Source organism: Trichoderma breve, chromosome 1 (assembly GCF_028502605.1).
Source record: "Trichoderma breve strain T069 chromosome 1, whole genome shotgun sequence".
Lineage (NCBI taxonomy): Eukaryota > Fungi > Ascomycota > Sordariomycetes > Hypocreales > Hypocreaceae > Trichoderma > Trichoderma breve.
Window position 1 is genome coordinate 2,546,117 of NC_079232.1, and position 26,200 is coordinate 2,572,316.

General features: G+C 52.2%; 7 protein-coding genes across 7 annotated transcripts; 2 read left to right on the forward strand and 5 right to left on the reverse strand.

The window, feature by feature from the left end:
* Positions 1-18: 18 nt before the first annotated feature.
* T069G_00796 (uncharacterized protein) lies at positions 19-1,656 on the reverse strand (the record flags this gene model as incomplete). The annotated part of the gene is made up of 3 exons (XM_056168006.1): positions 19-1,255; positions 1,306-1,392; positions 1,469-1,656. 3 exons carry the CDS (start codon positions 1,654-1,656, stop codon positions 19-21), a joined length of 1,512 nt encoding a protein of 503 aa, XP_056033322.1.
* A 760-nt stretch (positions 1,657-2,416) lies between these two features.
* On the forward strand, positions 2,417-4,483 carry T069G_00797 (exonuclease domain-containing protein; the record flags this gene model as incomplete). The annotated part of the gene is made up of 3 exons (XM_056168007.1): positions 2,417-2,575; positions 2,639-3,789; positions 3,850-4,483. The coding sequence occupies 3 exons, from the start codon at positions 2,417-2,419 to the stop codon at positions 4,481-4,483; spliced, it is 1,944 nt and encodes a 647-aa protein (XP_056033323.1).
* Positions 4,484-4,777: 294 nt separating this feature from the next.
* On the reverse strand, positions 4,778-6,742 carry T069G_00798 (heterokaryon incompatibility protein (HET) domain-containing protein; the record flags this gene model as incomplete). Its single annotated transcript, XM_056168008.1, has 1 exon — positions 4,778-6,742. One exon carries the CDS (start codon positions 6,740-6,742, stop codon positions 4,778-4,780), a length of 1,965 nt encoding a protein of 654 aa, XP_056033324.1.
* A 1,330-nt stretch (positions 6,743-8,072) lies between these two features.
* Positions 8,073-11,850, reverse strand: T069G_00799 (transient receptor potential (TRP) ion channel domain-containing protein; the record flags this gene model as incomplete). The annotated part of the gene is made up of 2 exons (XM_056168009.1): positions 8,073-11,001; positions 11,168-11,850. 2 exons carry the CDS (start codon positions 11,848-11,850, stop codon positions 8,073-8,075), a joined length of 3,612 nt encoding a protein of 1,203 aa, XP_056033325.1.
* Positions 11,851-14,870: 3,020 nt separating this feature from the next.
* Positions 14,871-17,870, reverse strand: T069G_00800 (histidine kinase-, DNA gyrase b-, and HSP90-like ATPase domain-containing protein; the record flags this gene model as incomplete). Its single annotated transcript, XM_056168010.1, has 4 exons — positions 14,871-15,454; positions 15,747-15,767; positions 15,923-17,150; positions 17,196-17,870. 4 exons carry the CDS (start codon positions 17,868-17,870, stop codon positions 14,871-14,873), a joined length of 2,508 nt encoding a protein of 835 aa, XP_056033326.1.
* A 744-nt stretch (positions 17,871-18,614) lies between these two features.
* On the forward strand, positions 18,615-19,314 carry T069G_00801 (6,7-dimethyl-8-ribityllumazine synthase domain-containing protein; the record flags this gene model as incomplete). Its single annotated transcript, XM_056168011.1, has 2 exons — positions 18,615-18,820; positions 18,909-19,314. 2 exons carry the CDS (start codon positions 18,615-18,617, stop codon positions 19,312-19,314), a joined length of 612 nt encoding a protein of 203 aa, XP_056033327.1.
* Positions 19,315-20,152: 838 nt separating this feature from the next.
* On the reverse strand, positions 20,153-23,249 carry T069G_00802 (uncharacterized protein; the record flags this gene model as incomplete). Its single annotated transcript, XM_056168012.1, has 5 exons — positions 20,153-21,411; positions 21,481-21,922; positions 21,992-22,135; positions 22,229-22,844; positions 23,017-23,249. The coding sequence occupies 5 exons, from the start codon at positions 23,247-23,249 to the stop codon at positions 20,153-20,155; spliced, it is 2,694 nt and encodes an 897-aa protein (XP_056033328.1).
* Positions 23,250-26,200: the final 2,951 nt, after the last annotated feature.

Sequence of the window (26,200 nt, forward strand, 5' to 3'; positions counted from 1 at the left end):
CATCGAAACAGCTTTCTCTTAGGCCTTTGCTCCCCATCTACCGCGCTTCGCAGAACTCTTCTTTGTAGTTGCCGCTGTAGTCCGCCGTTGGACAGGCGTTTCTATCAAAGCCATACTCCCGGGTGATGATTGTCGATGCTCGCTGGTGCTAACATAGCCTACAGTGGCAAGGCTAGGATAATCCGATGAGAGGGCTACCCGTTTCGGAGGAGTCGAGTTGAGAATGTGATTCTCTTCACCACCTACTGTCGGCCGCTTCTTGCGCGTAGTGGATCCGTAGTGAGACTGATTGTCCTGCTCAGCCGCGGAGGCGTACTCTGCCCGAGAAGCACGAACGTCTTTTCGATTGGGGTTGGGCGTGCCACCAACTACTCGAGCTTCTAGCCGCTGTATTCGAGTTCTGAAGAGGTCAAACTCCATCTGCAGAGATTCGACCTGGCTAGCTCTGTTTCCAATCTTGGATATGTTGCTGGCGAGAATATCTAGTTGATGAGATGTAATGGAAGGGTCTTCGTCCATCGAAGCGTGGTGTGTGTTTTCTTGTCCAAGCTCGGACCGTAGCTGTGTAATCTCTCGCCTCAACGAAGCCACCTCAGAAGCATACAGCTTGGACGTGGCGATGCCTTCCTGCGCCACTTGCTTTGCTTCGGCGGCATCTTCTTTGAGACGTTCATTTGTCCTTTTCACTTCTGCAATCTCTTTGTGCGCAGTCGCAAGATCAAGTCGAAGACCCGTGGTCTCTATCTTGGATTTCTGGATCATTTGTCGAAGTTCAGCGACTACCCTGTCTGTCGTTTGAAGCTGCTTATCCAGACGAGCAATCACGGCGTCGCTGCCCCCTTTCCGCTTGGCGTCACTCATTTGGGTTTTGAGGGACTTGATGTCGGCCTGTTGTCCTTCTCCATCTTTGCGGACACTCGCAACGGAGTCGCTCAGCTCCCGCATCTGCTTTTCGAAGCGCGCGACTGTGCTATTCAAGGTCGATATGACTTGGAATCCAGCTGCGCCAATACGTTGGATCTCGTCTTGCTGAGCCTCGAGATCTGTTTGGATCTGCATGATGTCGAACCTATCCCTGCTTGGAGAGGGTTCAGTTCGAGGAATAGCCTCGCCATTCAGGGGTGAGTGTTTGCCTTGAGCTGTGGCTGGTTTAACCCTGAGATTGAGTGTCTGCTGTATCTTGGGTTCAGCTTTGCGACGGAGATCTGAGGCGACTTTAAGTGATATGGACGCAAGACGAAAGATGATTTGGCCACTACACTACTTAGCATGGGTTTGGTAGGATTGGCCAGGAGGAATAGTTACCTGGAAAATACGTGGTTTGTGGGATTTGACAAGCATCTCTGGCCTATGTTTGTATGACATGATGAACATTCGGCATCTCGAAGTTCGCTATTCAAGAGGCATTTCAACGTCAGCGAGTGTAGTTTACGAAACAGGACACATAGTGGGCAAATCATATCCATACCAGCCCTCGACTATAGTGCCCGCATCACCAATGCGAACCGCACCTGTTGCGGTGATCTTATCCGCCTCGTTCTTATCCTCCACGTGGGTTACTGGTGTGATGTATTTCTTGCCTATCTGCGTCCATAGATTGGCCAGAATCCCCAGCTCGGAGCCGCATTTAGAACATCTCACGGCGACCTGATCCATTGCTCTGCGGCTTGGAGGTTCCCAATGAGAGACGGAACGTGAATGAGAATGAGAATTGAGCCAAGGGGAGATGATGTTATTTTATGAGATTGGACGCATTGGCTAGGAAATTGGGCTCTATTGGACTTGCAACTCAAGAGACATGAAAGGTGGGAAACAAGATGCGTCAATATGGAAAAAAAGTTGGATTGCGCGTCTCACTTCATTGTTGTCCATCAGAGGGCGAATAATGAATAATGCAGCCAAACTAAACAAAAGGTCCAGCCGTCGCGTGAAGGAGCCGCGAGGCTACAGCGAATCCCTGGCCGCTGCAAGTGGCTTGTGATTGGCCTAAAAGCCGCCTACGGGGCTGCGATAAGATAAGCCCGGCAGCCTTGAGAAATCCTCCTGCCAGAAGCTGGGCTATGGCAGTTGGCCTAAACAAAACATCCTCGCTATCTGATTATTATTTTTCCTCATACTGAACGCCTCTGGACCTCATTCCGCCTGAGATCATTGGTTATACCGGATGGCACTTACGGAGAGAATATAGCAATAGCCTTCATCCCTTTTGTCGGCGCTCTCTTCTTTCCTCGCACTGGCAACACATCTGAAATAGACCCAGCCCCATTTCAGCAATATTTATTTATTTTCAGCATACGAAGCGCTTCTTTTCTTACGGATTCAAAAGTTCATTCAGACTTTGTGGACATATCACCTTTTCAGATTATTTACGGATTTTGCCATCAGGACCTTCAAGAACCAAAACAAAACCTTCAATATGACTGACGCCGTCACTGATGACATCGTTGCTGAAACAGCCTCTCTTGACCAGAGTGAAAGCAGCCTCAAGAGGCCTAGCCCTCATGATGAAGACGAGAATCTAGATAGCCAGGGAGAGTGGCAAACCGTCACCAGACCCAAGAAGAAGGCGAAGAAGGTGCCTCGCCCGGGCAAGGGAGGATACCCTGGCCTGAACTTTTCACCCAACGCTCGGCTCCAGTCCATGCTCAGCCTTAATAACCTGCGCGACCTTATCACCTACATATTTGCCGATGGTACCGGTCCCCAGTGGATCTCAGTCACTCATCGGCCGCAGTTCAGAAAGATTGTGGCCATCATGGTGCCTGGTCTTGAGGAGGCCCTCTTCAAGGCAGACGTTGACTACGCAAGTTTCAATGACCTCCGAGATGCAAATGTGGATGGAGGCAGCCAGGGAAGCGCAGATAAAGACGCTCATCCTTATGGCTCCCCAGACGCATATTATCCGCGCAAACTCGACAAGGATGCGCTGCCAGAGCCGCTGAAGCCATTTGCCGATATGTTCCCCCATCTCTGGCCCGTCAAAACACCTGGCGACGATAAACATGGGAAAATGCATTCGCCTTTGGCCGCCTTCCTTACTGCCCCGGCACCAAAGGAGAAGACTTCACAAAAAGGAGGCGTGAAGCCCGCGAGAGAGCCCCATGGATGGAAGAACGAGAGGACGCGCATCACAGAGTTCCTAGCTTCTGCTGATGAACTAACGGACAACGGCTACGTCATTCATCCGGCTCTCCTTCCAGAAGGGCCACGACGAGACAACTTTGTAGCCCCAGAAGGATATGTCATCACAAGAGTAGACAAGCTTGAGGATGGCGATGTTCCTGAGGTCGAAATCGAACAGGGCAGCATCACGGCTGGCAGAGAGATCTTGGCGGTTGATTGCGAAATGTGCATGACGGGCGAGACCGAATTTTCGTTGACTCGCATTAGTCTCATCGACTGGGACGGAAATGTTGTGCTGGATGAGCTTGTGAAACCCGACAAGCCCATCATCGACTACGTTACGCGGTTTTCCGGCATCACGGAGGAGATGCTGGCACCCGTGACAACTACGCTCCATGACATACAGGAGAAGCTCCTTGAAATTCTCACTCCGCGCACTATTCTAGTGGGCCACTCCCTCGAATCCGACACCAAGGCATTACGGATTGCTCATCCTTTCATCGTTGACACTTCCATTATATACCCTCATCCTCGCGGCCCTCCACTAAAGTCGTCGCTCAAATGGCTCGCTCAAAAGTATCTGTCTCGAGAAATCCAAAAAGGAGACGTTCTGGGCCATAACAGCATCGAAGACGCCAAAACTTGCCTTGACCTCGTGAAGCAGAAGTGCGAGAAGGGAAAGTTGTGGGGTTCGTCAGATGCGCAGGGGGAGAATCTGTTCCGCAGACTCGCACGCGCCGGAACAGCTTATAAAGCTCAGGGAGGAGACGCTGCTCTCGGCGGCGTCGAGGTTGGCAAAACCAGTGCTGCCGTTGATTGGGGTGACCCTTCCAAGGGTCTCGGAGCGGGAGCCACGCACAAGCTCGGGTGCAGGACCGACGAGGACGTGACGACAAACATCATCCGAGCCGTCCTCGGTGATGAAGACGGTGCGGTCATCCGGGGCGGCGGAGTGGACTTTGTCTGGGGCCGAATGCGTGAGCTGGAAGCCCTGCAGGGATGGTGGAACAAGAATGCCCCCGAAAGGGACGCGGACGCCGCGTCTGAAGCCGTCGGGGTTGATGTTCCATCCGAGGGCTCCTCTCCTCTAGAGCAGGCCCTCGTCCGGCTCACGGAGCGCCTCGTTCGCATCCACGAGGCTCTTCCGCCTTGCACCGCCTTTATCATCTACAGTGGCTCTGGTGACCCGCGCAGGATGGCCCAGCTTCAGCATATGCATGCTCAGTGGCGCAAGGAGTACAACACGCCTGGCAAGAAGTGGGATGAACTGAGCGTCAAGTGGACTGATGTGGAGGAACAGGCGTTGAAGCGGGCCGTTCAGAAGGCGCGGTCAGGAGTTGGTTTTTTGAACGTTAAATAGAGCGAGCTTTTCTACGGTTTGGTTTTGCTTAGATGCAGAGTGGGAAAACTGCTGGAAAGATGAAGATGGCTGGATGATTACCAAGGTGCTATGACCTCTGCATTTGTATATGGCTACTTTATTCAGGGTTCACAGCGCCCCTTTCAGTTATATTTCTTTCATGTCTACATTACATCCCTCCAGTCTAGTGGCGATTAGATCTACTTGTCCAACAAGATCCTCGTGTCGAGGCTGGGACCATATATACATCCATCTATATCGTCTTTCTCGTCTCAACGCTGCTGGACGTTTAGTTTAGTCCCAAAACTCCATGACGCCTCGTTTTGCAGACAACTGTCGCTGCTTCTTCCTTAGCACAACCCCGTGTATCATTTTCCGGTTCTCCTCAATGCCCGCATACGACGGCATCCACGGCGTCGAATCCGAAGGCGCCGGACTCGCCCGAATCTGCCAGTAAATCTCCATATAATTAACCTCGTCATTCAGTATAACATGCAATGCCCGCTGTGTGTCCGCCCAGTATGGGCCCAGCGTCCCCGCGCTCTTGTTACTATTCGCGCCTCCTCCTCCTTTTCGGTGCATGATGGATATGCCCGCTCCGAGGATCGGCTTGGGGAAGTGCCGGCTGAGCTCTGCGCTCGTCTCGGAGATGTGGCCCGTGTTTGTGAGGTGGAGGCCCCTTTGGACGGAGCGGCTCATGGGCTTGCCGCCGAGGTTTTGGCCCGTGAGGCCTTCGAGGGTGTCGATGACGAGGGATTCAAAGTCGATCGCTGTTCTTCCGTGGGGGTTGTTGTGAGGGATATGGAGGGGGATGACTTCGGCGTACCAGATTACGCCGCCGCCTTCTTTCTTGGACATTCTTATTACGGTGATGAAGAGGGCGGCGTATTTCTTGGAGTCTTCTAGATGGGAGAAGACGATGATTCTGTGCTGGGTGCTTTTCACGCGCATGTCGTATTCTATGCGGACGCAGCTCAGATGTGCTTGAAAGTCGAAATTTTCCGTCGAGTCTTCGTACCCCGGGTCCGATCGCCTGTCATTCGTCCATTCTATCCTCACGGGCATGTCGAATGTCAGGAGGAGAGAGTAGCCTTCCTCGAGCCAGGTGTCGTAGAAGCCCGTGGCGGCGTCGGCTTGGACGAGCGATTTGCAGTAGAAGTAGAGATTCTCTCTGGGATTGTGCTCGATCATGGCGGTGGCAATTAGGACTGGGCGGCGAGGGCGTTCGAGGCGACGGTAGCAGCCGAGTTCTTGGGTCCATGTTACGGGGATTCCGACACGTTGGCTGCCCCAGGGATCGATGTAATTGTGTACTACATCGAGTATGACGATTCTGCCATCACATGTGTAAACCGAGGGCAAGGTCATGGAGAGTCCCGCGTTGGTAATCGTGTATGGTTGAATCGTTGTACTGGAATCCCCTCGAAAACTGGCAAAATCAGCCGAGTCTGCAAAAGATCGCGGACTCGGAGCAAGGAAGCTGTGCCAGCCCACAGGAGCATCAATGTAGCACCAGCAGAATATAGACTGATCATTGTACGCCTTGATAATCTCCTCCTGAAGCCGCAAAAACGCCTTCCAGCCTTCGCCATAGAGCAGAGGCAGATTGATGCCAAAGAGTCCCAAGAGACAGTACGCCATGTCCTCAGGCCGCGTCGTCTGCCTCCTCGACGCCCACGACATGCGCTTCGCAACGCTGGCAGCGTGGAGGATCTGCTTCGGCTCTCTCAGGAACTTCTCTTCGATGCCCGTGATGTCGGCCAGTAACCCCAGCAACCCCGACTTGGTCCCGAACCGCTCCCACGGCTCGGCGAAAAACACCATGTGCCTCGGGGCGAGAAGCTCCTGAAGCGTCCATCCCCTAGTGAACCACCGACTAACCTGCAGCTGATCGTGTAACTGCGATGGTTCCGCATCAACCGGCTTCGTCCAATACACATCCTCGAGATGCACATAACAAACCGCCGCCCGGCTATAGTACGTAAACATGGAATTAATGTTCTCAGAAAGCTCCGCGCTGCTGGTCTTGTCGATACAATTCGTATCAACCCACAAGTAATCAAGTCCATCCAGCTCAGCCTGTCTCGTCGCATTCAAAATCTTGCGAAACCCAGCCTTGTGCGTCGGCCGTGGACTCCTCTGCCACTCTTCAAACGTCACCTCTTCGGCGCCCCAGGTGTGCGACAGGATCGCGTACGGCGGGATCTCGTTGCCGACATATTCCTCCAGCTTCAGGTTGTGCACGTTGATCAGTTTCATCTGGAACCGCGGCCGAGAGCCCCGATTCCCGAGCCTCTTACACCGTACTCATGAGCCTTTTTATCATTTGAGAGTGTTTGTTTAAGAGGGGCTGGGGAAGCTTGACTTGGTAATGCCGGACTGGGGTCCAAAAAGCGGCTTTAAATCGCCTTACTTGGATACCTATTTTGGGTAGGTCAGCTGGACGTCTAAGTCCAATAAGTTCATGCTGTTTCAAACCTGGTAGAGCGAGTGAGAAGAGGAGAAAAAATTGGCTGAAACATATTTGATGAGGATTGCTCAGTAGGTCGGCGACAAATCATGCGCTGGCCATATATTATGTTGCCTTACCTTGGGTAGGTAGGCAGATGGACATGATTGTCCGCAGCACGATTTCCGATTCTGCAATTCACGCCAAAACTCGAATGTTTGCTTCTGACCCTTTAAAGGATCACATGGTACAATTTACTTCACCGCAAGTTTACAGCCAACAGCCTTCTTTCTAAAAGTGAATGTGTTTCCATAATTACGCACGACTCATTATTCAACTTGAATCAATAAACAGACTTCACATCATAGCTTCCAACAAGCATCATCATCCTCAACAAGATAACTTATATCTGGCCAGGTTGCATCCACCAGGGCCTACTATTAATTACACACTCAACTTCCCCTTCCTCCAGGCCATTCAAAGAACACTCATGATCCTATACACACATACGCTTATAGCCCACTCCCAGAATCCATTCCTTGCACCCCAAAAGACAAGTAATGAAAAAACCCCTCCCACCCCTCTCTCTTACAGTACCGATTTGGAAAAAATAAAGGAGGGTAAGGGATCAAGAACGCCAGCTACCGTAAAAGCACCACCCCTTAATCAAATCCCAAAACTATTTTTCTGTATCAACCTTGACCTTTTGACAAATAGAAAAAAATAAGGAAAAGAGGAAAAAGGAAATGAGAAATAGCGATTAATCCCGTCGTTTCATCCCGCTAAGCTTCCGTGTATCTCGCTGGGGCATGTCCATATGACTCTATACCGATAGGAAAGATTAAATTAAACCAAGGAGGGTAGTAAGGAAATGAAGCCATTAAGGAAAAGGAAAAGGAAAAGGAAAAGGAAAAGGAAGAGAAAGAGAAGGAAAAGAGGAAAAGCTGAAAAGAAAAGCAGCCAGACACGCTAAAGCTTGCTAAAGCGGGATGAATCGCTGTTGTTGAGCCGTTCATAACTTTGCAGTCGATTAAATCAATCTTTGAAAGAAATTTGCTTCATTTCTTTCCTTCTTCTTTTCTCGCATTCGGGGCTGGTTTGTCCAAAAGGGTCGCATATAGCAGGCCCCGTTTCTTGGGATCAAGCCTCTCTCCCGGAATGCGAATGTGCATCGTCCACGACAGACGCAGCGGTGCTGAGCATGCCGTCGTCAGCGTGATGCGGATCAATTCGACTGATACTATGTTGAGAAACTGTTCCGAACCCGGCCGCATCGTCATCATGTGCTGCCGAGTCTATGTGTCTCAGGTCTGGAAAGTCGAGTGACGACTTTGAAGACGGTCGTTGATCTGAGCGTCGGTCTGAGCCTCTCCGCTCAAACGGGAGCCGGGGCAGCAACGATACACCGCCGTGCTGTGCACTCGACTCGGTCTGGAACGTTTGCAGCGATTCGCGGCTACCGGGACGCATCGACTCAGACTCTATCGTGACAAGAGGCGTGATCTGGATGTTGTGGTCCAGTTGGGCCGAGTGTCTCTTAGAACTCTTCCGTGGAATGACTGGCGCATCAAGGTCAACATCAGACAAGTCCTCTTCGCTAACACCGTCGCTATCCAATCCATCCCCGGCCCCTTTAGAACCCAAAGCTGTGGCGGATTGAGATATCCGCCCCCTAGGGAGTCTATCCGTAACCGGGCTGTCAGGCTCCTCATCAGAGTCATGCGGGTCGCCATTGTCAGTCAACAGCTCGCCTTCGCGGCGCTTCGGCCTCTTGATTTGAGGCTCATCGTCATCGTCGGAATCGATAGGGCCGTTTCTAATAACGCCCATAGCGACTGGAATGCCCTCTGGCGGCGTCTCATCGCCAAAACCTCCGTTTCGAACCATGTTTGGCGGCATCCTAGCGCTTCGAACAACTTCAAAGCCCTTGCCCTTCTCCTTGGTTTTGCCGCCAAATATCAGGCTGCGGAACCATCCAGCAGCCGTCGCCGCTGGGCCAGTCGGGTCTGCAGGACCAGTTCCTAGCTTCCTACCTGGGCCCTCTGAGTTGAGCGCAGGACCCCTAACACCATAGTAAAAGTCAACCTCGCGGGTCGAGTAGTCAGGTCGGTTCGCCGGGATGCTTATAGAAAGATTATTATTACCGTGTCCAGGTGCCGGAGTAGCTCCTCGTGAAATTTCTGCCACCCCGTCAGGAGATTCAGGGGCCAATCCTCCAGCCTGGGGAACAGGCTCAATGACGAGCGAGTCACGCTGGCCGTCGAGCTGTCCGGAATCACCAGTCATCTCACGACGCCGCCGTGGTGGCCGGTAGTATGGATCAGAGGCTTCCATGACAACTCCAGGCGGCCCCTGGCGAGCAGCAGATGGCGACGCAAGAAACGAAAAGGTGCTGGCCTCGCCCGGCGTTCCCGGTATGTAGGAACTAGCGGTATCGGCATTCCGGTGGACGGCTGAATACATGCTGTCAAGAGCCGAGCTGCTTCGGTGTCGGTGGTGGGTAATGACACCACTAAGACTGGCCACGGAACCGCTGCGGACTCTACCACTTGGCATCACATAGCCAGACTTGCCACTATCATCGGCATCTAGCATGGCTGCGGTGGACAGCTGGCTGGCCCGAGATGGTCCCTGGCTGTGGTGGTTGACTCTCCTGGACAGTTGCCGCATGCCAAAGATCTTAGACAGACCACCTCTAGTCAAGCCAGTGACATCGTCTCCGCCGGCACCGAACAATCTGGCAATCACTTCAACGATGGTCTGCACAGCACCAAGAAAGAAGCCGAGGACGAGCATACAGGCATGAAGCAGCAAAATAGCATATCCGATCCAGCCCTTTGGGCCCTCGGTAACACCCAAGCTGGGTACAAAAGTAATCATGAGGATGATGATCATCAACCGTAAAACTGCGAAAAGGCTGTGGTAGATATTCATCGAGGTGGCCCTTTGATAGGGCCGGAATGCGTAGATCATGAGAATTTGGATCACCTCGCAAATGGCCAAAAGCACGACTTGGGCAACACCGCTCGGCTGAACGGCACCGATAGCAACACCTCTGATGACGTTGAGCAGGATCGGGATAAGAGCAAAAGCAGCGACCTCGTCGGCGTATGTGTTATACAGGGGCCCGTACCGCAGGACAGTGGGCAAATCATCAAACAGAGCCGACTTGGGGCGCGTAGTGATGATGAACCAAAGCAGATAGCTCGCAAAGCCGATGACTACGGCCAGTGTCAGCGCAGCCAAGGCAACGGTCCAACCCGGCGACTGGCCAGAGACGACAAATTGGAAGCATGATAGTGCCACGATTGGGGTCAGCATAAAATTGAAGACTATGCGCACCACGTTGCCAATGACAAACGGGATATTCTTCGCCCGCAGGTCCTCCTCGGTAGTCTTCCTGATCTTGCGGAAGATCCACTGGAGGGCAAAGCCAAGCTGGATGAGGACGATGACGGAGGCAATCGTGACACAGAGCCACACCATCATGCCCGGCCACACGTCCTCGGCCTCGGACATGCCAATGAGCTGCGCCATCTTCTGCAGCCCGTATTCTGTGCCGTTTTTGGTCACGTAGATTCCATCCACCACATTGTGCCATGGGTCGGCGTGGGCGACAAAGCTCTCGTTGAACATGAGGGATGACCACCCAACTTGGCTCACAACAGGTTGGAAGAAGCCGGGGTAGTCGAGCGTCAAGGCACCAGTCAGGACGATGAACTGAATGTACTGCAGACAGTCACCAAATCCGGGAGTAACGAGTCTTAGCAAATCAGCGTCTCGGCCATAGTTGGATGTCCAGTGGAAGACGTTGGTGGTGCCCCAGGGGCTCCATATACCCGCAAACGGGACCGCGAAGCCAGCAAAGAGCAGGACCAGAAGGGGCATGAATTTGAGCACCCATGCAAGGCCACCCAGGTCGGGGGTGACGACTGCGGAAACGCAGCCAATGTTGGTAGCGGCCTTGTCGCCATTGATGAGGAGAAAAGTAAGAGAGAAGGAGCTGAAGGCGTATGAAGAGAAAAAGTCATGGGACAGATTCACTGACGGAAGTCCATAGGGGAGGTCGCTACACGATCAAGGCACATGTTTAGTCAGTATCGCATTGACAAGGCAGGCATAAGTGGTCACATTATGCTGTAACCCAGCAAGGGTGAGTGCCTTTAAGAGACCAGCTGGTGGGGGGTTGAGAGAGGGGCGATGATGATGGGATGATGAGATGACAGGCGACTTACACATTACCGAACGTCGGTGCCAACGGACAAGTCCCATTAACGAGACTGTCCGTGCAGAAATTGGAGCCGTCATTCCACGGCTCATACGTCAAGACGTTAACTCGCCGGATCAGCGTGGTAGCAAGAGTATCGATATAGGGCGTCTGCTCGATTTTGCCGTTGGTCTCCTTGGGATCGGTCCAATACGGGTCATTCGGCGGGGGAAGCGACCCCGAATTCTGCGAGCCCGTAACATTCGCCCATACAATGACACGGAGATTGTTGTTGGGCGTCTTGGTGTCGAACAAGGCGTCGACATATAGAGGCTCCCACTGCAGAAGGGGAGGATTGTTCAGGCGGTACGAGTCGGGGAGGCAGTTTTCGAACTCGACCAGGACGGCGGCGGCCGGCGTCGCGACGAGGGCGAGCGTGAGCAATGTGAGGACGAGCCACGCCGGTCGTGCGAAGATGCTCCATTTCGTTCGCGCGCTGATGACGCAGCCTTGTTTGGCGCTCCCCTCCATGAATTCGGATTCCCGCAGCTGCAAAGTCGAGCGAGAGTTAGTGGCTACTTGTAGCGATGCTGGGCGATGCTGGCCATTTGCTGAGTCTGCGGCCAATGTGCGCGGCTCATGGCGGTCGCAGTCGGTATCGTGGTGGCTGCTGTGGTTGCTGTCGCAACTATGGCGATCAGATGGATGCATCGTGGGCATCGAAAGCCAGGGGGCCATCGCTGCAGGCTTTCATTCAGACGTCGCGCATCTTTAGCGGCAGAGCAACAAAATCAGCCAAATGGTAGGGAAAGCGAGCAGGAGGAATATGCGAGCAGGCGCAAGGGTAAAACGAGGGACTGTAGGTTAGAAAATGGGAGGAAAATGGAAGATTTGGATGTGCAAAAGAAAAGGGCAGAGGAAAAAAAAATCGGGAGAGATCAAATGTTGGACGGCGCAGACGATGGTCTGGGCTGGTGTGGGAGCTGGGCCAAAAAGCTAGGGTGGAGTGGGAAGAGTGGCAGTGTCGTGCGCGTCTGAGTGAGTGCGCTGGAGCTCTAGGCGAGGCAGCGCCTACAAGTACAAGCACAAAGCTCAGGTGTCGCCTGGAAGCGTCGCCGAGTTCACCCTAGCGACAGCTGCTGGAGCTCAAGTTGGAGCCCTGTAGCGATGGAGAGTTACGTCTTCAATCCTCAAGATCCAATTCTTCGCATTGATTATTTTAGCCGGTGTTGCCATGGAAGTTTCTCAACTATTCTATAGCACCCTCAATATTTTCCACAAACAAGGACACAGCCCATCCCGCGTGCATTGGCACATCCATCACTCAGCATCCCAGATTCGTATCCCGCCGACGCTACATGTCCCTACCTTACTTTCAGTGTCTTGGGCGCTTTGCTCCAGGTAGTGGTACATGTTTGTCTAACATGGATCTTCCCAAAAAGAGGCGCCCGCCGGTCGGAGCAAACAGTGGCAGTGCACCTGCTGTGGCGCCCATGGCCTGAAACGACCCGTCCTAAGCTCCAGCATTGTTACGAGCTCCTGTTTCCAACCAATCCATACTGTACAGGCCCCGTCTGGCACGTTATCTCACGATGGCTTCATCACGACATGTCCAGTGTAAATAGGCGGCAATGTATATAGTGTTTTACCACACACTGAATTCTTAGAAAATGATACCCTCTCTCATTCTCTCGTCGCCCCATCACCGGCTGCGGGCTGAAAATAGCCCTGCATACGGAGTGCCGGCCGACGCTGAGCTTCGTATACCTGTATCCATTCCTCCTGCACGTATGACTTTCTCCGACGTGCTCATGCAAGAAACATTACAAGCTTATCGCCGCACGGGAGTGCTAATTCTAGAAACTTACAAGCACTACATGACTGCTGCTCCCCGCGCACTAGCACCGGACTGCCATCATGATGCTCCTCCTCTTCCTACCGAGGGCCTCCCGTTCTCAGATCTGCTTACAAGGCAAATACGAGGTCTGGATGCAGGTGATTTGTGAATCATGTTTGACAGGTGGGAAACATGTCCAGCAGAGTGATACTAGTGAACGACATGGGACGAAAGAGAGAGAGAAAAGTGGTGACGTTGGCTTGGTGGATCTCTGGGTCATGATCTTTCATGTTTGCTTCGACTTGTAGGGGTCCATTTCCGATTCCAACACCACAAATAACAGCATCAGCATTGATAAGCATCTCAAGATCAGAAGGTATTCGCACATCATACACATCATATTTGTATTTTTGCTTTCTCACCCATCTCACTGACTAAGTGACACCCAAACACAACAATAAAGTAAGCGTAACCGAAAAAAAAGAAACATCAGCTTTTCCCTGCTTGGCGTCGATCCTCACACTCCATCATCAGCAGATACGAAGTGCCCTGCTCAACTGGCTTGCCGGGGGTCCCTCCCGCCTAGTCGCCATTCATCCTAGCCGGGTCTCTCGTCCCAGCCGCTAGGACTGCTCGTGCCTATTTTTAAACCGATCCAGGGCCAGCCATGGCTGCAGCCCCTATTGCCGCTGGTGATTGGACATTATGATGTTTGGTGCAAGTTGTATCGTGCTGTAGCACTGCAAGTTTGTGTATTGGTGGATGCTAGTACTTCGCACAGGTACCGGTACTTTGTTCTGCCTCGGGTACGTGAACCTCCTCAATACGCACATCGAGCTTGCAAGTACCTTACCCAGGCCACTACGGTACGGTACGAGGCGCCATCCATCGTCAACTGAACTTAGACTCAAAATGGTCTCAAAATCCCTCCCGTCACACAATCAACTCCAAATTCCATCTCAAATGCACGCATGCTTCGTCATTGTCCTCTCATGCCACCACGTCACAAAGTAGCACTTACGCAATCCGCGTATACGAGCCAATGCAGCTGTCCCCCCAAAGTTCCATGTACAGGTACATCCCCCGAGCATGGGGACCCTCACAAAGATCGCCCTCCACAAAGATTTTCTCGTACTCTCTGTACGATGATACGAAGTTTCAAGGGAATTAAAACAAGAAAACTCCGCTACCGACGATTTCGATCGAATGTTATACCCCAATCAAGATCAACCCCTCTGCAGGGCAACTAAATTGTTCCAGAAAGGGCAATTTTTCAGCTCTGTCAAATACGCACTCGTAGCATTTCTAACAGCGAGACCTGATGTTGATGCTCCCCCCGGTCATGCGACTGTACATTTACTATTGCTGAAAACCCGCAGGAGATTTCGGAAACACAAAACCCCCCCTGTCTCTCTACTTACAGCAGGCCTGCATTGCCGGTCCGGCATCACCGTACAGACTCAGATCCACCTTTTGCCGTGAAATGCCAAATCTTCCATGACGTTTACTAGTCGAAACAAGCCCACTTCTCACCTCGAATATACTTCCCATGATTCGCTTTGCCCAAACATCTCCCGGATCTCCCGGCCGTAGCTTCATGTTGCTCAGAGCTTTATTCTTTTAAGCTCCGGATATAGCACAGTCTCGGCAAACAGCTATTTCCCTGCAGAGGCGGTAAGTTGGCTGCCTTGGTGGTAAGCAAGAAGTCCTGGTATCATGACAGATTACCTTTATTTTATACATCAACGTTTCTCATGCGTATACTCTACAACACCATCTTTGAATTGGACACTGTATTGGCTAGATGGCTCGTTAAACCGCAGGTGTTGCATTAGCCCTTCGTTGAAATGTCCTTCGAAATTTTCTTCCAAACAAATTACCCATACGAGCACTGTTACACATCATCTTGCTTCAACAAATAGCCCTGATCTAAGCACCAGCGCTCACAGTATTGTAGTACAGTCAACGACTCATCACTCATCTCCTTGCCCTTGCCCTTTGCTGCCGATCGTAGCTTATATTCCACTTCAACAGGCTGATTCTGGGTTTGTTTCCACGATTCCACAACATTGTGGAGACGTTGTTCCAGCTTGGTAACCTCTCCCATGCTTTCAAACTCTACTGCGTATCCCCATTCACCTTTCCTAGCGCTGTGGTCTAGCTTATCGGCTCGTATAAACAATGACTCAGCGACCTTTCCCACCGGAGGCCTGAGCGAAGTGGAAGCATTCCGCATCGTCAAGTGATTAGAAACCACCTCGAGGGGAAGCCGACGAGATGAGATTCGCCTCGCAATGCCATGTCTCGCTTGTGAGCGTCGCCGCTTGATAAGATAAAGCCGAGAATCTTCTATGTTGTCATTTTGATTATCAGAGGGAGTGACATCCCGTGGTTCATAGCGAACTAAGGCAGCCGGTGAGATAGTATCGGGCATCTGAACCGTTGAGACACCGTCACCCGCACTCGGATCACCTTGACCTGTATTTGACTCTGGTGTGATACTGAGGAGTAGAGCTCTCATAAAGGGTGTCTGCGGAAAAGGAGAATGCTGGTCCGGTCCATGCAAGGGAAAATGCGGCTGTGAGACATCATCTCGGGTATGCTGCCGCGATGCTAGTTCAGCATCTTGTGTCAAATTTTGGTCCATGTCTCTCTGGCGGCTCAACCCATGTACTCTTTGGGGGTGCAGCTGAGGGTAAGTCACTCCTGTATCAGCATTAGACCTAGGAGTACCTGCCAATCCCACTTGTTGGGTAGTCCTTCCAAGTACCGTTGGCCGTTGGATGCGAGTCTGCCCTGGCAAAGTAAAAGGTATTACCCTGCCACTCTCCGGGGCCCTCAGCCGTGGTTGTGTATTTGCAATATTTCCTGTTGGACTATCTCTTTGCGAAGTCCTGAGTGGGGGTCTGAATGGAGAATTAAATGGTCTCGTACTTCGCAAATTACCAGACGCAGGAGGCGTTGGCCATTCCGTAATATTTCTCGACTGATGCGGAGAGCCATACCCCGGGGCCTCAGAGTCGGAAGGCGACATTGTGGGATTGAGAGATGTTCGTTGAAATATTCGATCTGTCGGATTGGTAGCAACAATGCTCCGCGTGTTGTTATTTGGTTCTGATATATCTGATTCAGCGCTTAAAGTATCAGATTCCGAGTCTTCTTGGCCATTCATCGCATTTAACGTGGAATCAGTCAAAGGTTGTAAAGGTATGCGGTCGGGGAACTTCGTGGGTGATGTTGATGTCACAGAAGCCTGTTGGGTTCTCTTGGTAGCCGTCTCATCCGTCGCTATTTGGAAAGTTGTATCCTTGCTCGGGAGGAGATATTTTTCAATATTTTCTGATGCAGACTTATTGGAAATTCGTAAGCTCCCACCGGCCCGTTTGCTAGAGGGAATAGTCGCGGTCATAGACGACTGGGGCACCTGTATCTCAACTCTATCGGCCGCGCTGTCCTCATCAGTAGAGTTGCTGTTGGTTCGGAACATATTAACAGTTTTGCATGTCCTCATTCTTGCCAACGAGGTTGCGCTCTGTGTGCAAGATTGTTCGGACAATAGCGTAGGCGCACTCTCTTGGTCGACTGTTTGATCCCTTGTTGATCCCTGGAGCTTAGTTAGATGCTCTGCGCTGTGTAGTGATTGGGTATTCGAGGAGGAGTCTGGGGTCGGAGCATCTGGCAGGCGGTCGATCGACGAGCATGGCTGGACACCCTCGCTTTCATTTCTATCTTTCGTTGATGCCCTAACCTCCTCCTCATACCCCAAGGGTCTCTGTGTTGAAACGGGACCATTGATGGATCTTTGAGGGTATATCTTTCGGCAAAGTCCCTCAAAACAGGCCGTGATGGCACCTTCGTTCACAAAAACAACTTCATCCTTAAGCGGTGTCACATTTACATCGTAGCTGTCAGGGGGACACCGAATATTGAGTTGTACAAATGGGTTAGGTATGCTAGCACAAGGCTCTCCAGTGCCAGCAGCCCGGTTCAGATATGGCTTATAAATGGCCATAATCTTTTTAGCCACGGCATCATGAGATGAGATGGGCCTTGAATCGATGGATAGATAAAGCCCTTTTCCCTTGACAGCTTGGACTTCAAAACCGGGTTTTGGGATGAGAGCTTCCAATATGAAATCTTCGGGGAGCTGCTGATTGAGCTGAGGAGATGTCGTCTGATCACATGCTGAGTTGCGAGACACATGGACGCAATTATTCACCAAAGTAGTTCCGAATAACTGCAGAGCGGCCTCCTTGACTCCTGCGGCACAAACTGGGGCGTATGACCAGCAGTGGGTAGCTTCTCCAAGAACCTTGAATGACAGTCTAAGGTCAGGTCGGGCAAGGGCGCAAACATTCAAGAGATCCTTTGTAGATTGTATGTATTTGGCGCTGTTCTTCAAAGAATATTGCTTTCTGGCGGGCAGGATTTCGAAGAGCTTGGTGATCTGAACGGTTGTACCAACAGGAGCCGATACTGGTTGTTTGTAATCAACACCTCCAACTTTTGGCTTGAGCTGCAAACGTGTCGCTACAACATCCTTGACCGTTCGGGTTGTAACAGTTATGGTAGCGAGACAATTCATGGCCGCAAGCGCCTCACCGCGAAAGCCCAGCGTCTCCCTAGCCCTCGACCCAAGCTCATCGAAAGCTCGCAACTTGCTGGTATGGGTACGTTTACCAAGAGCATCGAAATCCTCAATGTCGATTCCTTGGCCGTCGTCACGGACTCGTATCGTATCGAGATGATTGGGCGAGATTGCAATTTCAACAAAGCTAGCTCCCGCGTCGATGGCATTGTCCAGGAGTTCCTTGACCACGTCGCAGGGCTTGGATATGATGACTGAGGAGCCTAGAAGGCGGACAGTTGATTGAGGCAGAGCTGAGATTGGCATCGTAAAGACTGTAATTAACACGGCATAATAGGGATATGGATAACAGTATAACACTTGGGGATTTCACGATATTGTGTGGTACAGGATGATGAAGTGGTTTGCGGTGAAATGAAGTCAATTGAAGCAAATTGCTTCCAAGGCTGCCACTTAATGAACATCTTCTATCTAGCAAGTACATACTGAAGCTTTGATTCATCACTCTTTCCGCCATTAACTTGGTGAATTGATGGAATCAATGTAAAGATAAAGGCAAAAAGGAAGCTGCGATTTCCTGTCAGTTGTTAGTATGTACCTTAGTAGTCGCTACCTCAGCCCAATCCGATAATAGCAACATGGAAAGAAGCTCCAAGACCCGCAGGATACCGTAAGGCTTTGTAGCTGCTTCGTAATCGCCCTGCGTGGAAACGACCTTGGCCGAAAGTCACCACGCGGGTCACCTGCCAGCCAGTTCCTGCAGAGCAGAGTGACGTTTTCCGCCGCTGCGCAAAGTACCCAGTACCAGCTACCGCTCCCAGCAAACCTACCCCGCCGCCGTGCCTGTTGCCCCGCCGCATTCATCTGATCAGTCAGCTAGCCGAAGCTGAAGCTCCCATCGCATGTCTCGCGGTCTTATTTGCTTCTGATCTTTTACCTCGACATCATACCAAACATACCCTCTTGGATAAGCATACCTAGTAACTCCAACATATACTCCCTTTAGCATCTTCTCTTTTTTCCCACGTCCCTTATACCAGCCTACCAAACATGTCTTCTCTCAAGGGCCCTGCTCCTCAGCACCACGACGGCTCCGGCCTTCGCATCGGCATCGTCCACGCCCGCTGGAACACCACCATCATCGAGCCTCTCCTGGCCGGCACAAAAGCGAAGCTGCTGGAGGCCGGCGTCAAGGAGTCCAACATTGTGATTCAGTCTTGCCCAGGCTCGTGGGAGCTCCCCATTGCTGTTCAGCGGTATTACTGCCCCTCATTCCCACCCCTCCCTCTAGCAACCCGAGACCAAAGATGGCTGATGTGCGCGCTGCTCCCAATGGGCAAATAGACTATTCTCTGCCTCTCAGATTCAGTCCAATGCTTCCGGCGCTCCCTCAGCTACCGACCTCCTCGGTGCTTCCACCCACGACCTAACCGCTCTCTCCGCCGGCGACTCCAGCGGACCTTTTGACGCAATCATTGCCATTGGCGTGCTCATCAAGGGCGAGACCATGCACTTTGAGTACATTGCCGATTCCGTCTCCCAGGGCCTCATGCGCGTCCAGCTCGACATCGGCATCCCCGTCATCTTCGGCGTTCTGACCGTGCTCACTGAGGAGCAGGCAAAGTCCCGCGCGGGTATTAGCACGAGCGCCGAGGGCAAGGGCCACAACCACGGAGAAGATTGGGGCCTAGCGGCTGTGGAGATGGGCGTCAAGAAGAACGAGTGGGCAAGCGGAAAGATCCAGGGCTAAAACTACACTTACATACGTAAAAAAAAGAAGAAATCTTCCAAGAAATACCAAACACTAGGGCGTTTGAGAAGAGCGATTTCACGAAACCCATATAAAGAAAAGGCACGCTGGCAAGATATTGGCAAGAATAGAGCCAAAGTGTCGGCTCCATAAAGCTCAGTCAGATATTATGATACAGCTAATCAGTTCATATACCACCCAATTAGCAGCTAGCTACAAAAAAAAAAAAAACAAGAAGAAATTGGCCGCTTTGGATTAGATACATCCGTTTTGATTTCCCAACGATATTTTTTGCCTTTATCTTTTTCGTTTCCCATCGCTTATAAGCCATGATTTCCCCCTCTGCCAGACAACAAAAAGGAAAAGAAAAGGAGAGAGCCATTGCAGACAAATTATTCAATTACGGCGTAGAGCCATTTCTATCATGCGTGACGCGAATCCGTCCAGACAAATGTTCCCACCATTGACGCCCGAAGCGGACATCCCAAAACATCTAGCCTGTCAAATAAATTATTTTTTCTCTTTATATCGGGTCGCGCTGCATAATATGACGGACCATTTGGTTATCCAAGCATAGCGTAAGAGGAGGTCCAAGTTAGAAATCCCAATTATCGACCTCGTGCTCGCCCCTTCTTCGACAAAGGCGAGACACACCACGCACTCACACACATACACACTCTCGTAATCGTACTCGCACGCGCTCGCACAAATTCACGCTTGCACCACAAGACAGATGCACGCTCATTTTCATCCATAAACACATCTTGCTCTTCGCCCATAGGATGAGACAAAGGAGAGGGGTGAAAAGACATGCAAGTTCGGTAATGACATCGTTTGCTCAAATCACTGAGCTCAGGTTCTTTTTGCTTCTCCAGAGAGACCTCTTCTTTTCTCTCTTGTTCTTCATTGCCTCCCAGCCCTCTTCGTCGTCGTCATCGTCATCGGAAGCCGACTTGTTTACAATCCTCATCGACGTCCGGTTCTTGTTGTCAGCCAGCACAGACAGAGAACTCGAGAAAGACTGCGAAGGAATATGACCAAGTCCGGCAGGGGCCACGGCCTGCGAAACGGGTCTGTAACGGTTGGGGAGACCAATGTTGCTTCTTTCTGACGGCGCAATCGACGGCGTATAACCATGGATAGATGATCGAATAGATCCAGCGTATCCAGGATGAGCCATCGGCGCTGAGCTAGGCTGAACCATGCTCATCGTCCGCATGCTGCCGTAATCGCCACGGCGAGGTTCCAGAGTCTGGTCGCCCATCATGGAGGCACGAGAAGAAATGTCAACCATGGACTGATTGCCCATCAAACCGCCATAGGGCTGCTGGAAAGGTGGCTGCAGCTGCGGCGCCTGCTGCTGTGGCACGCCGCCGTTTTGATTCGCAGCCATCATTTGCATGAATTGCATCTGCATCTGCATAAACTGCGACATTTGCTGCGTCATCTGGAGCTGAGCTTGGTCGCCAGCGCTAATCATCGGCGGCTGCATCATGGGGGGCATCATGCCAGGCATTCCACCTCCCATGCCTCCCATACCTCCCATGCCTCCCATCTGACCCTGGGGGTACATCATGTGCGGGGGGATCCCGGCAGCAGGGTCGACTCCTACAGGAGTAGAGAAGCCACTGCCCATTAGTCTCGAAGGGTCGACGCTTGGGCTTCCACGTCGCATTGCTCTCTGTCGCTCCTCGCTGGCAATTACGCCAACAAGACCTCCGGGAGGCAGCGGAGAAGGTGGCTTAGGGCCCAGGCCCATATCATTGAATGATAGAGACTCCCGAAGGGCAGGCTGGGCAATGCTCGCTCCAATGAACGGGTCCTGGGGCAAGTTTCGTGCAAAAGCTGGGAGGGTGGAGTGGCGTCGGGAAGCAGCAGATTCTCCCATTGCTGACGATGGGCGCCCTGGCATGAGCATTGCTGAGGCTCGGATGTTAGGGTTTGATCCCATTGTGCTGAGCCTGGTGGGGGGTCGATTCTTGTTGGGAAACCCATGCGCCTGCAAAATGGCAAGCGGGATCTCCTCGTCATCATCGCCCTCATCAGAGGCGCCAGACACCGCAGTTGCAGGTGCCAGCATGGGCGGAGGCGCTGCCGCTGGGTCAAGCGAGGGCGTCTTTACATGCCCGAGCTGTGGTGCGCTCATTGAAACCGGGATGCCCAAACCATTTGTTGGAGTGGTTTCGCCAGTAACCTTCATCATCTGCTGTCGGTACACAGCCATGTGAGCCTCCTGCTTCCGTCTCTGCTTTGCCTGCTGCTTAGACTTTTCAGCCTCATCTTCTTCATCTTCGTAGTTGATCTCCTCTTCCTCATCATCCTTTGCCGTGCTGTTCGATCTATCATGGCGAATCTTGTCCTCCCGGTATTTTTCGAATTCAGCTGGGGTCATGACCTTGTTTCGAGGTGCACCATCAGGGGGTACATATCGAATGTTCGGCTTCGGGAATCGAGGCCTGTTGGCATCCTGGATGCCGTCTCCATTCTTTCCAGAGTTGGCGATGGGAGCAGTCTTGGCTCGTGGGACCGCCGTAAAGCTATCCTCCTCCCGCCGGTATCGCCCCTGTTGTGGGTTTTCATCAAACTCATCATCTTCGGCCGAAAGGAGCTGGATGGCAGTATAGGTTTCCTGCAGGAGCTGCGCATCCTCGTCATCCTGTGACTCATCTGGGCTCACTGGTGGTGGCTGGTGAGGTGGCGGCTGCTGGTGAGCTGGTGGCTGCTGGCGAGCCGGAGGTTGCTGACGAGGAGTGGATTGCTGACGAGCTGGGGGTTGCTCAGCTGGGGGGGACCTCCTAGCCTGTGGTTGTCGAGCGGGAGACTGATACCGGGGGGATGAATGGGCTGGAACTCGCGGGGGGCTATCGTATGTTGGTGAGGCGCTCTTGTCTGATGAGTAGTCATCGACAATCACATTGGACTTGGGCGTATTCCATGAATTGAGCAACGGCTCGGATGGTGTGGCCGCGTCTGGGCTGCGCGGAAACGGTTGGTGGCCCTGAGGGTTGCCTGTGAGGAGCCGGGGAGAAGCCAAGTCGTCGTTCTTAAGCGTGGCCATGCTTGCTCTCTTTTCGAAACCTGATCCTGAAAACATTGATCCAAAGTCACTACCAAGGTCTAAAACATTGGTATTACGGGGAGCTGGCTTGCGGGGAATGGTTGGGGCCTGCGTATATGTAGTCGTACCTCTAGATCCAGTGCGTCCTGGTTCAGCCATGATAGGCATAGGCGGCGGCAAGTCCGGCATAAGAGGGTCCTCCAGCGGTGGGGGGATGGTATGCTTCTTTTGCCCACCAAACGAAAAGGTACGGCCAGCCCGGTCTAAGAATTTGGATCCGATGGATTTGTTGGAATTCCCACGGCCATGCATATCCGATGATGAACTCTTGGGCGGTCCATTTCGATGGTCATCGTGGAACAAGTTGCCTCCACTGAAGTCGGCCGACGACGGGGCTGTCGATGCATTACTGTGGCGTGAAGACGTATCGGTAGACGTGGTGTTCGTGGTGTTGTTGGACAAGCCACTTCCACTTAACGAAGCAGTTAGTATGCAAAAGGGTCAAGATGATAACTTCCCATGGTTGAGTCTCTCAGACATGGATCAAACAGCACAGCGCATCATCTCTCTCCTCCAGTCCCCCATCTCCTTCCCTCTTCGCCAAGACAAACGATTCAAACACAGAAAAAGGGCTCGAAACTTACCGGTTAGCCTTCATCTCAGAAAACATGTTGTCATCTGCTTGATAGTCAGGCTTGGGAAGTAGAGATCCAGTGGATCTGGCCATCTTCGCCCCTCCGTCAAACGATTTAACGCCCGAATAATCGTGTCGTTCCAGGACTCTAAACGAAGACTGTCCAGGTGGTGTTACCTCGGCATTTTCGATTTCGTCTGCGGTGCTCTTCCGCCTGGCAAAGGCAACTGAAAATCTAGGCATGAAGTCCACACGATGAGAAGTCTCTGATCGAGATTTTGACTGCACCTCCTATCTTGCAGCTCGACGGCGATTTTTTTCCGACGCTACCCAACAAATTTTCCGGCGGCTGAGGGGTGGGAACGGGTCAGCAGGCTTAGGACCCTGGCGATACGAGGTCCGGTGATAAAAGGACAAATGCGACGAATGATGGATCGTCTGAGTGGCTGTCAGGTGTAATCGCGTCAAACTCGTTGGGCGACACAGAGTTTGCTGGGTGGCTGCATAAAGAAATATCCCACGTTAGCAAATGCCCGTCCAGTGCATCTCTTTTTTTTTTTTTTTTGCCTTGGTCCCGCCTTTGTCGAAGAGGACGAGCCACGAGTGTGACGAGGCCAGAATGAATTGTTTGGTTTGTAGTTTGGAGAAGCCAGCAAGTCTCCTTGTTGGTAAGCTGGCCTGGCGATGGGCAGGTATTTCTGGCTGAGACACGACCGGGTGGTTGGCCGGGAGCGTCCGGCATGCGCAAGGCTAGGCAAAGAAAAGCGTGAGACTCACATTAATCTCGGGATTACAGCGCAATAATGCTAGCGCACAGGCTCCTATCTCGGGATTCCAGGAGCGATCTGATGAAGGATGCAAAAAGTAATGAATAAGAGGGGCCAGAGAGAGAGATTAAAGAGGTAATGCGAAGACACGGCGCGAGAAAATGAAGGTTGGGAAGAAAAAATGTCGAAAATACAAATGAATAAAATACAGTAAAAGGCGAAGCTAGAAAGCGATGATGCTTGATGCCGGAACAAGAGTAAACAAATGTCAAGAGACGGCGCGAGGAGCGAAAGGTGTGCCGGCGAAGAAAGCCCAAAAAAAGAAGTCGAACACGAACGAGTGAGCAGCCGAGGCAGCTATGAAAGAGGGGGAAATGAGCCAAACGTAGGTGCTCTTGGGGCTATACGAGACAGTACAAGACAATCCAAGCTCTCGCGGAGAAGAAGACGCTCGGAGCCTCAAGTTCGACGTCGGTGGGCGATGAAAGAGAGCGGCAGGAACAAGACAGCGTACGAACAAGAAGGGGTTGAGAAGAAGAAAAAAAAGGGATGCAACTTCAGGAGAGCGACGGTCGGCCAGGCCAGGCGTTAAGATGCGTGCCGGCTATTGAGTGGCTAGTTCGTCCATCCATCCCATCCCATTCACCATCCATCAGATTGGTCCCCTGTCGGTAGCCTGGGCTGCGTCTGTTAGGCCGATCTCGTAAGCCATGGATGGCAGGCCAAGAGACGGAGCTCAGTGCTCAGGTAGCCTGCCCCTATCCCTGCCTAGCTGCTGTCCCTTTCTGGCTCCCCTGTCTGCACACGGAGGATCCAGGCGCCTCTTCTCGCTAGCCATTACGGTGGAGGATATGAAAGACTGGATGCGAATCAGGTGGTGTGGTTGGGTTCCGGCTGCGACAGGTGTGGTGTGGTGGGCTTCTGCCCGGGGGTTCAGACCGCAGTGGAACGAACGCCGAGCATTGACGAACACAAGCACATCACAACAACAGCAACAACATTGACACAGACAGCATCGGCCTGCGATGCCTCAGCACCCAAGAATGCTCTCTCTGTTCTCTGCGTCCTGCTCCCTGCTCTCTTCAGATACGAGTGCCTGTACCATCAGCCCGGGCGGCAACCGTGTGGAGGCTGGGGCTTAGTCCAGTTAGCGGGCGGTTATCACGAGTGGAGACGCGGAATGGCTGGCTTTCAATTGATGGGCCGCGAGGTACGAGCAGCAGTGTCCATACGAGAAGTATCCATACGGCTGGTATCCATCGCTGATGGTGATTATTTGCGGTATCAATACCGGTGCTTGCGCCTGTAAGCCCGTCGCCTTGCCAAGAGGGCTTGGGAGCTTAGGTGCCAGCGCCATGTGCGACTCCGAACTCCGTGCAGAGCATCTCGTGCTGCCTCGCTCACGCAGACACTGCCTGTGAGGATTCACGCGCATCAGCAATGCCTCCCTCTCGGACCAAGCCGTCACTAGAAATTGATGCTGTGTGCTATTCCTGTACGGCCTCATCAGCTCAGTGGAGAGCTGAAGTTCTGAGCTTGCACGGTTTGTTGCGCATGCACATGCATCGCAGGCATGTAGCACGGAGTAGTATTTAACTGGAGCCTTCGTACATGCATTAGGCGCAAGAGATTTGACTTTCGGTGATGGCGTTAGGGGTGCACCGTCCCATTTCCATGGCCTGCTTCCGAAAAGCAGTTTGAGACTGGTTGCAGTCGGCAAGCATGGAATAGTACTTGATACATGCAGACTAATACGGGGTTTCGGAGAACTTGGAGGAATTGAATCTCGAAGGGGCATGAATTGCGTTGGCCCTCGTCGAGACTGGAATGCGAACGCTGTGTCATGGAAAAGAAAACAAAATCTGGAGAGCCCTGTCCATGTCATCTGGTTATTTTTGTCCTCCGTTGACGCTTTTTTTTTTTCTTTTAATTTTCCCCCTCCCAGGAGGCCATGTCGTGTTCTCGGCCTTTGCCCAGGATAGCCAAGGAGGTGGATAATTGGGGCTGCAAAGCCGGCCAGCCAACGGCGAGTAAACGTGCAGCCGCAGTTCAAATCGATCAACCGACCTGGTGAGGAGCTTTCCTCTTTGCGTGATATGGCGTGTTAAAATCTCAGCTCTCTTCTTTGCAACGCTCCAGGGGTAAACGGTCGCCACTGGCTAGCGCGCTTCTTAGCCAGTGGTGAGAGCAAAAGCGTCGGGCTTTCGAATGGAGCAGCTATCAACTCTTCAGCTGTGCCAGCACTGCTCATAACAGGTCCCATCTACGCCTATTCAATGCGCCCGCCACTTCCGACTTGGCGCGACGGAGCACTACAGGCTGGGCATAGTCGAATATTTTCTTTCGTCGTTGTCTCAATGCCTCTGTCTCAATGTCTCCTTGCCGGGTACTACGCAAGGTCCTCGTACAGAGAGATGGTGGTTCTCG